We start from the raw sequence: 11516 nt of genomic DNA on the forward strand, positions 1-11516 counted from the left end.
ATCCCGAGTAGAATAAAGGAATCGAGAAAAAAGCAAGCGAATGCAAAGGGTTAAAGAGGGAATATGTTAATTGACTTTCCCGCCCTGAAAGATGGCGGCACCCACAGCCACAAGATGGTGGTGCCCAGTCCTCTCAGCCCCACCAGGGTGGCAGGCATACAGCAAGGCCAGGCCCGCCCCCAGGTGGGCCTGGCAGCTTCATGCACCTGCTTCCGGAGTCCCCCAGTCCCTTCAGCCTCCCAGCCGCCCAGGGCCAGCCTGAGGCACAGGCAAGCCTCGGATGGCGGCTGCCCAGCTGTCCAGGGTCGCCCAAGGCTCAGGTAACCAGGGCCGGCCGAGGCTTGCGCTGTTGGCAGTGGCAGCAGCAGAGGTATGATGGGGCGTCACCTTCCCCTGATCGCCTGGTTGCCTCCCGCCCCCGGCCTGTGAGAGGGGGCAGTCTGGGCTGAGGGACCCACCCTCCAGTGCATGAATTTTCATGCACCGGGCCTCTAGTTAGTTAATAATAATACAAGAATAAACTGTTTTGCATACTCATAACTGTAAACCTACTTTTGCACCACTCTGTATGTCTTCACTGGTCATCTCAACTTCAGATACTAAGCCTCTCAACTGCAAAAACTAAGATCTGAATGTATCACAACATTGCTAAGAAAACCAGTTACGTCACATTAAGGTGAGACTGAAGTACTGGAACATATTTACAAAAAGACTGTGTGCTCATTGGCTTGAAGATATTTTTAATAAGAATGATTTTTACTTCAGTGTTTCTCAAAGTGTAGTCCATCGACCAGCAGCAGCACCTAACCTAGAAACTTAGACTGGCAAATTTTCTGGCCCCATCCACACCTACTGAATCAGTCTCTGGGGATGGGATCTAGCAATCTCTGCATTAACAAGATTTCCTTATGATACTGATCCTGAGGGTCATTGATCAGCTCATTGGTTCTCAAACTGGCTTTACATAAGAATCACCTGTGGAGCTCTTAAACATACAAAGGCCTGGGTTCCAAACAAAAAACACTTAAATAAGAATGTTTTGGTATTGGACCCAAGCATTGATCTTTTTGTAAGCTCCTCAGATGGCCCCAATGAGCAGCCAGGCTAGGGTTCAGAATAGTATTTTTCAAACCTGGCTGCTTCAACAAGATCTCACTTAAATGATTGGTAAAATAACAGATTAATTGATTACTAGATGTATCAATATTTTTATTCATTTCAGAGAAGAAAGGAAAGGGAGAGAGAAATAGAAACATCAATGATGAGAAAGAATAATTGATTAGCTGCTTTTGGAATGCCCCCTCCTGGGTATCAAGCCTGAAACCTGGGCATGTGCCCTGACAGGGAATCGAACCATGACCTCCTGGTTCATAGGTTGATGCTCAACCACTGAGCAATACTGGCTGGGCTAAACCAATAGATCATTATTATACAATGCAATGTTGACTCATTGGTAGTCTGAATCAATTATTTCAAGTGTATCTTATTAATAAGAATATCAGTGGATTCAGCATGAAATTTTCTAGGGCTAAATGTTTTGCCTAACTGAATTTTGTCTGTATCTTCAAGAAAATTTATAATGATGTTCTCATGCCCTATCAACAAAACATATGTACTTTTGTGAACTGTGAATTTTCTAATTAAATTTTACATGTGGCAACATGATTTTTTACATGGATAATACTTTGTTTAACCCTTTGAACTCGCTTGCTTTTTTCTCGATTCCTGCTACCGATGCTAACCGTGTCAAGTCACACTCGACATCCAAGTGCAAAAGGTTAAATTACCAAATGTCAGTATTTCACTACAATCCTATCTAATAAAAGAGTAATATGCAAATTAACCATCACTCCACTACACCCACAAGCCACGCTCACCAGCCAATCAGGAGCGAGTATGCAAATTGACCCAACCAAGATGGCTGCAGCCACAGAGCAAGCAGGAGGCTTGGGTTTCCCCGGCAATGGAGGAAGCCAAGCTTTCCACATACCCTGGCAGGCTCAGGCCTCCACTCAATGCTACAAAGTTTCAATTATAGAAGATAAATAAATCCCAACAAAAATGGCTGTGGCCACGGAGCAAGCAGGAGGCTTGGCTCCACTCAAGGCTACAAAGTTTCAATTATAGAAGATAAATAAATCCCAGATACCAGAGCCTCCGCTTGGGTCACCAGGGGGTGTGGCTGGCCTGCAAACCACCACAGGCCCCTCGCCCAGGCCACCCCACACCCCAAGGGAACCCCCACCCTGATCTGGGACACCCTTCAGGGCAAACCAGCCCACCCCCACCTGTGCACCAGGCCTCTATCCTATCTAATAAAAGAGTAATGTACAAATCGACCGTCACTCCAACACACAAGATGGCTGCCCCATGTGGTCAAAGATGGCTGCCCCCATGTGGACACAAGACGGCCACCACAAGATGGCCAGCAGGGGAGGGCAGTTGGGTGGGACCAGGCCTGTAAGGGAGGGCAGTTGTGGGCAATCAGGCCTGCAGGGGAGGGCAGTTGGGGGCGATCATGCCTGCAGGGAAGGGCAGTTAGGGGTGACCAGGCTAGCAGAGGAGGGAAGTTAGGGGTGACTGGGCCTGCAGGGAAGGGCAGTTGGGGGGGACCCAGGCCTGCCAGCGAGAGCAGCTGGGGAGGACCAGGCCTGCAGGGGAGGGCAGTTAGTGGTGACCAGGCCTGCAGAGGAGGGCAGTTAGGGGTGACCAGGCTGGCAGGGGAGCAGTTAGGCATCAATCAGGCTGGCAGGGGAGTGGTTAGGGAGTGATCAGGCTGGCAGGCAGAAGTGGTTAGGGCAATCAGGAAGGCAGGCAGGTGAGCAGTTGGGAACCAGCAGTCCTGGATTGTGAGAGGGATGTCTGACTGCCCATTTAGGCCTGATCCTACCAGGGATCGGGCCTAAACGGGTAGTTGGACATCCCTCGAGGGGTCCCAGATTGGAGAGGCTGCAGGCTGGGCTGAAGGACACACACCCCTGTGCACGAATTTCGTGCACTGGGCCTCTAGTTTTATTATAAAATGCACATTATCATTAACTGAACTTTGAGTTTTAAAAAAGGCTAAGAAAATTCAAATAGGCTTAACATTTAGCACTAAAAAATTTCATGCTGAATCTAATTTGATTTTAAAAATCAAATTAGTATAAGTTGCATACTATGTTTTACAAATAAAGATAGACTTTTATAAAGAAAAGGGAAAACAAAAACAAACAAACAAAATGCCCTAAGCCCTGGCCAGGTAGCTCAGTTGGTTTGAATGTTGTCCCAATATGCTAAGCTTGCCAGTTCAATCCCTGGTCAGGGCGTCAGGGTACATACAAGAATCAATCAGTGAAAGCATAAATAAGTGGAGCAACAAATCTCTCTCTCTCTCTTTCTCTCTCTCTTTCTCTCAATAAAAGCAACAACAATAATACCTGGCTTCACTTTATAAATCACCTGGTGAAACTTCAGAACATATTGATATCTGGGGCCCACTATGTACCACTGAATCAGATACAAACTTCCAATTATAACATAAATTAAGTTCTGGGATGTCATGTACAGCATGGTGTCTATAGTTAATAATGCTGTTTGTATTTTTAAAAGTTACCAAGATAATAGCTCTTAAAACTTCTCATAACAGCAATTCATTACTTTTGGAAGCTCACTATATAACTTCCTTATGCAGTCATGGTTATGCAATCAGGGTTTTGAACCATTGCTCTAGTTGAAAACATTTGGATAGATTAAATGATATCTCTAGGTCTGTTCTTTTGATGCAATTTATTATTTAAAGATTGTGCTAACGATAAAATTTTATGTGCAAACTTTCTCACTTACCATATTTTTAATTTAGTTCAACTCTTTTGACCCTGTGCATTTTTAGTTTCCCACTGGGGTGGATCACCTGATGTAAGCCTATTTTTAATGAATGAGTTGATGCTTTAACCAAAATAGGTGAAGGGAAAGAGTAGGGTCTGATGTGCACTAGGGGTGAAAGCCCAGAAGGAACTTTCAGGTCACAGATAATTGCTGCCGAAGTCATGTCCACATTTAGAAAAGAGCAAGAATTCCTCTAGGATCTCTTCTGAGTCTCTGACTTCATGATGCAAAAGAGGAAAAGGTGCAAATAAAATGCAAGGGACACATATCTTCCCATTTTTGAATCCATATGTCTGTTAGGTGCCAGGCAAAGCAAACTGGCATTGATATTTACTTTGTCTCCTCTGATAATACAGTCAACACAAAGGCACCTTAAATTTTTGTCCTGTCTCATTTGTCATTCAGATTTAAATGATTGCTTTCATAAAGAAGTTTGTAAAGATATATTTAGCAAGCAGTGTGAATCTTCTGAGTTTGATACAAAAATGCTCATTAGGTCATCCTTGATGGCTACCTTTTGTCAATTTCTTGTTTGGAATCTTCTACCATACCTTTAACAGCTTTCTTGAGAATGGCTCTAGGGATCACCATTTCTCCGCTACTCACATTTGCCACAACTCCAGGTCTCTATCCTACTCACTGTTATTACTCTCACCATCTTTTAATATGCTGCTTTGCCCCAATGTTATCCTACATCTGATTTCAACTATAGAAAATTAAACTGTCCCACTATGTTACTACCCTGTGAAGTCTCCAAATCTCCTTCAGGATAAAGTAGAAGTACTTTTGCATATTTCAGATTTTCCCTAAATGAATGCAACCTCTCTATCCAATCTCTTTCATGGTCTGCAAGGCAAACTCTTAGCTCCGGTCAGCTGGTCTTCTCATTTTTTCCATACATAAAAACATTATTCCAATTGCCATAACATAGCAGCTTATGTTGGCCCTTCCACAATACACCTCATATCTCCATCTACCCAAGTTGTGTCCATACTTCAGAGTTTAACTGAAATCCAAATTCCACATTGCAGTGTTCATTCCTGTTTAGGGTTTTCTGAGTGCTGGCATTCTGTGGCCTCCTGGTATAACTAAAGTCCTTATCTCAGAGATCAGCTCTTATTTATTCCTTCTGTGAATAAAGGTGCTCACTCAAACTGAGTTCTGCATAGCTCTTTCTTCAATTTTAAATTTTTCCATTTATCTCCTAAGTAAATAGTAATTTCCAGGTTGGAGCAGATGGATGAGTGGGAGGTGATCAACCAAAGAATTGGTATACATATATGCATAACCCATGGACACAGACAATACAGTGATGGTGAAGGCCTTAGGGGGGGAGGGTGACAATGGGCTGAAAGGGGTCAATGAGAGAAAAAAGGAGATATATGTAATACTGCCAAAACCGGTTTGGCTCAGTGGATAGAGCGTCAGCCTTCGGACTCAAGGGTCCCAGGTTCGATTCCGGTCAAGGGCATGTACCTTGGTTGCAGGCACATCCCCAGTAGGGGGTATGCAAGAGGCAGCTGATTGATGTTTCTCTCTCTCATCGATGTTTCTAACTCTCTATCCCTCTCTCTTCCCCTCTGTAAAAAATCAATAAATAATATATATTAAAAAAAAGAAAGAAAAAGAAAAGGAGATATATGTAATACTTTCAACAATAAATATTTTTTAAAGGAATAGTAATTTTTATGATGGCAGGACCCATCTAGCACTAACTTTATGGTAGGCATTTTGCTATGTGTTTTACATGGGTTATATAGATTATTTTACTTAATCAAGCAATTCTAGGATATGAATATTATTACTATCTCACATTAACAGATAAGAAGAGTGAGACACAGAGGTTTAAAAAAAAAACACCACAACAACAAAGATTTTCCCCAAAGTAAATAGTTATTAAGTGGAGAAGCTGGAAATCCAAAGCCCAAGATATTTTTCTGACATCATCAAAAGTTTCCCAAACCATTTTTAAAATCCTTATGACTGAGTTAAAATTATCTGGACTTTTAAAACAAACTATTACTGAGGGAAGGCAGGGGGGTGGGGGATGGGTGGTGAGAGATCAACCAAAGTGATACATGATTTTTGGACTGGAACACGTGGTGTTCCCCTGGGCAGGATAGTTCCCTGGATTCTTTGTCCGCGGAGTCGAAGAATGAATCCATGGACTGAAGATGGTATAGCAAAGGTGGAGATTTATTGAAAACATGTATAGACTCCCACGTGGGGAGGGGGAAAGAGTTCCACTGATTTCCTGTTTCCACGGTTTATAAAGGCTGCAGTTCCTGTGTCCTGATATCCCCTCTGATTGTTCAATATTCCCTTTTGAATTGGTTACTATTGAGCTCAAAGGTCAAATATCATATGGGACATGTGATACCCACCTCCCTTATTGTTCTCCTATTTCTTTTGGGCTTTCTTCCTCCTTTATTTTGTAAATATAGACCTTTTGGCTACTCCCGGTTCCCTTGTCTTATGCAAATGTAACTACACCCGTCTTCCTTGTGTTATGGAAATGTACCTTCTCCCAGTCTGTAGCCCTGTGTTTTTTCATGGACCCCCAATTCTAAAAATTCCCTAAACCTGCCTATATTCCCCTAAAATTCCTATTTCAAAAGGACTTGTATGCATGCATATAAGCATAGCCCATGGACACAAACAGTAGGGGGGTGAGAGCATGTGCTGGGGGTGGGGGGGAAGACCAGGGAGAGGTCAATGGGGGGAAAAGGAGACATATGTAATACTTTAAACAATAAAGATTTTAAAAATATATTAAATAAAATATTTTATTTAGTAATAAAAATAAAACAAACTATCATTCTTTGAGGAGTGGTATTTTGGTTTTTGAATCTTAAGTCTTTCTTAGGCAAGCAGACACACAGAAGTAAAGAAAACCCATACATTTTATTAAGTAGAATAATTAATTTTCTATTCAATAAAAATGACTATTGTTGATGGTTCATGGCATATTGCCAGCATGTAATGAATCTGAGAAATCAAAATCTTAGACACTGAATCAAGCCAAGACCCTGAACTGGCTAAATGATATATTAGAAAGACTATAAGAAGATTAAAGATGAATTGTGTGAGTGAGAAGAGTGTATCAGTTTTATGGACTAACAGTGGACACCCAGAAGGACGTTCAACCCCCAAAGCAGCAGCCAATGGTATATATCTGTGGAGATTGTCACACAGAAAATGAATTAAAATCCAGGGATCAAATCAGATGCAGAGAATGTGAATACAGAATAATGTACAAGAAAAGGACTAATAGGTTGGTGGTTTTTGATGCTTAATGAAACAGAATTCAGAAGAATATCTTTATTTGCATTTGGATTTGCTGATAATGTTGTATAGTTTTTGATGAGTATAGTTATCTTTATGAATTCAACTCTATAAACTTGATTTCATTTTTAAAACCATATTGTATTTAGGTATCTATTAGCAGTTTATAGAAATAATTTTTTGTTCAATTAAAAAAAGATGAATTGTGTGACTTTTACAAGGTTAATTACAGAACAAACCTCTATGTACAAGGTGGTCTAGTATGAGAACAAGGAGCTCTAATATGTCACATATGTTAAAGAACTAGGACTAATTCATTAGAGATAATGGACAAGTACAGTTTATTATTTAAGAACACATTACCCTCTGAATTCTCTAAAGATCAGGGTCAACTTTGTATTCAGACTTTATTTTTATTATTTGTTAATTTAGAAATAGTCTCTTGAGTACCCCTCTAAACCTCTCATTGTATAGCCTATAGGCACTCTATTGAAAATATTCAGATTAATCATTCAACTTTATTCAGGCCCTGGTATTTTCTTGGCACTGTGCCAAGTGATATAAAAAGTACATAAACATAAGATATGTGGAGATAGAGATAGATATATAGATATACAGGGTGGAGCAAAAGTAGGCTTATAGTTGTTCATATGGCAAATAGCACAATAAATAATAATACAAGAATAAACTCTCTGCTTTGCATACTCACAACTGTAAACCTACTTTTGCCCCATCCTGTATATATGTCTCTCTCTATCCATATCTTAATCTCAAAAAGATATACAAGCTGTTTAGGAAATGACAAATACTATTTATTAAACATCTGTGATAAATATATGATAAATAGTTATTATATACTAGAGGCCTGGTGCACAAAATTTGTGCATGGGGGGTGTGTGTCCCTCAGCCCAGCCTGCACCCTCTCCAATCTGGGACCCCTCGAGGGATGTCCAACTGCCCATTTAGGCCCGATCCCGGTAGGATCAGGCCTAAACGGGCAGTCGGACATCCCTCTCACAATCCAGGACTGCTGGCTCCCAACTGCTCACCTGCCTGCCTTCCTGATTGCCCCTAACCGCTTCTGCCTGCCAGCCTGATCACCCCCTAACCATTCCCCTGCCAGCCTGATTGATGCCTAACTGCTCCCCTGCTAGCCTGTTTGTCCCTAACTGCCCTCCCCTTCAGGCCTGGTCACCCCTAACTGCCCTCCCCTGCAGGCCTGGTCCCTCCCAACTCCCCTCCCCTGCTGGCCATCTTGTGGTGGCCATCTTGTGTCCACATGGGGGCAGCCATCTTTGACCACATGGGGGCAGCCATCTTGTGTGTTGGAGTGATGGTGAATTTGCATATTACTCTTTTATTAGATAGGATAGAGGCCTGGTGCACAGGTGGGGGCCAGCTGGTTTGCCCTGAAGGGTGTCCCAGATCAGAGTGGGGGTTCCCTTGGGGCGTGGGGCTGCCTGGGTGAGGGGCCTGTGGTGGTTTGCAGGCTGGCCATGCCCCCCAGGGACCCAAGCAGATGCCCCCCAGGGACCCAAGCAGAGGCCCTGGTATCTGGGATCTATTTATCTTCTATAATTGAAACTTTGTAGCCTTGAGTGGAGGCCTAGGCCAGCCAGGGTGTGTGGAAAGCTTGACTTCCTCCATCGCCGGGGGCAACTCAAGCTTCCGACTCTCTCCAGCTCCGTGGCTGCCGCCATTTTTGTTGGGATTTATTTATCTCCTATGATTGAAACTTAGTAGCCTTGAGTGGAGGCCAGCCAAGGTGTGGGGAAAGCTTGGCTTCCTCCATTATCAGGGAAACCCAAGCCTCCTGCTCACTCTGTGGCTGCATCCATCTTGGTTGGATTAATTTGCATACTCACTCCTGATTGGCTGGTGGGTGTGGCTTGTGGGTGTAGCAGAGGTATGGTCAATTTGCATATTACTCTTTTATTAGATAGGATTTTTTATAACCTTATAATAAATCTGCAAGGTTGGAAATAGTAACTTTCATTTTATAGATGAGGAAACCGAGGTGTAAGATCTTTCTTAATCTCAAGTCACATTGCTATTAAGTGGAAAAATCTAGGATTTGGATTTAGAGACACACACACTGTCTCTCTTTATTGATGGATTTTCTTATGTGCCTTGGAATAAATTAGGTCATGCTATGGTAATAAACACTCCCCAAATCTAAGTAACCTAGTTCAAGTTAATTTCTTGTTCACACAAAATGCTCTTTGGGTTTTGGCGACTTTCCAGGTAACTGTCCTCAGTGTGGAGACTCAGCATTGCAGGAGGCTTTGCTCTTGGAGCACTGCCATATCTACATGGACTTTCACAGCAAGTGAAAAGGAAACATGAAAAAGTGCACATCAGCTCTTAAATGCTTCAGGTGAGAAGTGATGCACTTAATTAGTGCTCACATTTGTTGTACAAAGTCACATGACCACACCTAACTTCTGAAAGAAGAGAACTACACATCTTTGTAAGAATTAGTAATTTCTACTACAACAGTAAATATTAAATTTCAACCCAGTAAATTTCTACTAATTCTTTACTTAGAACAAAACATTTTGCAAAGAACAAAGATAAGAGGATTTGGTTCCTGATATGAAGCAACTGATATTATTGATGCAAGAATGTCTAAACCTGTAGAAAATTTTTATGAATTTACCAAACTGACAACGTGCTGAGAAGAAGGATCTCAACTGCTTCGGAGAATTAAAGCTTGCAGTGTCTGTTTTTGTTTTTGTTTTACATAGTTGAGATTTAGGGAACATAAAAAGATTACAAGAAATTGGGAGAAAGCAAGGGTGAAATTGGATTACAGAATAGTTAAGATTATGTGCTCTTTCAAGGATGGTTATGCTTCTGAAAAAGGTTACTCAGTTATTTCAAAGATGTGTTAACCTAGATGCACAGGAACAGTGGGTAGGGCATGCTAATAACAAAGATAAACCATGTACTAAAGAAGTTATATATGTCTGAGGCATGATTACCCACCATGACCTACTGTTGTAGTAAAATATAGAAATTTTAAAAAATGCTTAAAGAATGTGAGAAAAGTTAAAAATGTTTGAGTTAACTTCCCTTAAAACTTAAAATCTGATATTACAGATACATCCACCACTGTCCTGAGGAGTGTGTACCCCAGAGATAAGGATTTGAACTGACGAAGAGTGACTTGTGTCAAGATAAACACTTGCCTGAGTGACGTACTCACCTTAGCTCCCTCACCATGTTTAAGATTAACATATGTGCATTGAGGTAAATCATTGATAGCCACCTGAGCTGTTACAGGTACAAACAAGCTTTAAATATGGACCCCTGCCAGCCAACGATGCTCGTCTTGTGGAGACATTATAAAGGCCTGTCCCTTTGTCGGTCTGACAAGCGATGCCGCTCCACGCTCCTTTTTCTGCCAGATGACAGAAGAAAAGCCAGTAATCCCCAATTGAGATATGACCGAGCTCTTGGGAGAAGAACGCCGGCCCCCTGCACCCGGACCAGACCAGCCCAGCTGCTTGACCACAGAGGACAACACCACGGGGATCCCTAACTAAGCTAGTACCTGCAGCCGCTCAGGAATTTGTGTGAGTAATCAAGAGCTCTGTGATTTGCAACTGCATATATTTCATGTGGTGTAATTCCTCTGGCAGTTAATTGAATTAATTTTCATACACTTAAACTTAAAATTAAAGCCTGTGGTCTTTGTTGGTCCTAAGCCTGCCACTCTGGTCCTGCTTGCTAAGAGCAGTCTCTTCGCTAGCAACTACTTGAATGTCCCACACCTGCACCGTTAAAGTTTATCTCAAGGGACGCCTTAGATAAACACCCCAGATCCTTTCCTGGGATCTATTTGGGACACCTACACAGTTAAGAATTTATGGTCAGGCCCTAGCTGGTTTGGCTCAGCGGATAGAGCCTTGGCCTTCGAACTGAAAGGTTCAATTCCGGTCAAGGGCACATGCCCGGGTTGTGGGCTCGATCCCCAGTGGGGGACTTGCAGGAGGGAGCCAATCCTTGATTCTCTCTCATCATGGATGTTTCTCTCTCTCTCTCCCTCTTCCTTCCTCTCTGAAATCAATAAAAATATATTTTAAAAAAAGAATTTATGGTCAGACCACCCTGTGAGGTTACTTTCAGTTACTGGACTTGTCATATTTATTATAAAGCCATTTTTTTCATCTATAACAGTTATAAAGAAAGAAAATCCTATAAAAAGAGACTAGCATATTAATACAGAAGGGCAAAGAATATTTGAACTCAGAGAAGAAAAAGGCAACTTGGATCTGGAAGACTATGGGAGATTTAAGGCAATTATATCGGTCTGTGGAGGATAGAAACAATTTAATTTGGAAATACAAGAAAGAAAGTTC

General features: G+C 41.9%; 1 protein-coding gene across 1 annotated transcript in view; it reads left to right on the top strand.

Moving 5' to 3' along the window:
• The window catches only part of LOC307096773 (DNA-directed RNA polymerases I, II, and III subunit RPABC4-like), a gene marked incomplete at both ends in the record, with an annotated part of 39677 nt that extends 32514 nt beyond the window's left edge, over positions 1-7163 (top strand). Inside the window, one exon of the mRNA XM_079766343.1 lies at positions 6991-7163. Within this exon, the coding sequence (XP_079622469.1) occupies positions 6991-7163 (173 nt within the window). The remainder of the gene's footprint in view (positions 1-6990) is intronic.
• Between the last annotated feature and the right edge of the window lie 4353 nt (positions 7164-11516).

The sequence above is a fragment of the Cnephaeus nilssonii genome, assembly GCF_951640355.1.
Source record: "Cnephaeus nilssonii genome assembly, chromosome: 3".
Lineage (NCBI taxonomy): Eukaryota > Metazoa > Chordata > Mammalia > Chiroptera > Vespertilionidae > Cnephaeus > Cnephaeus nilssonii.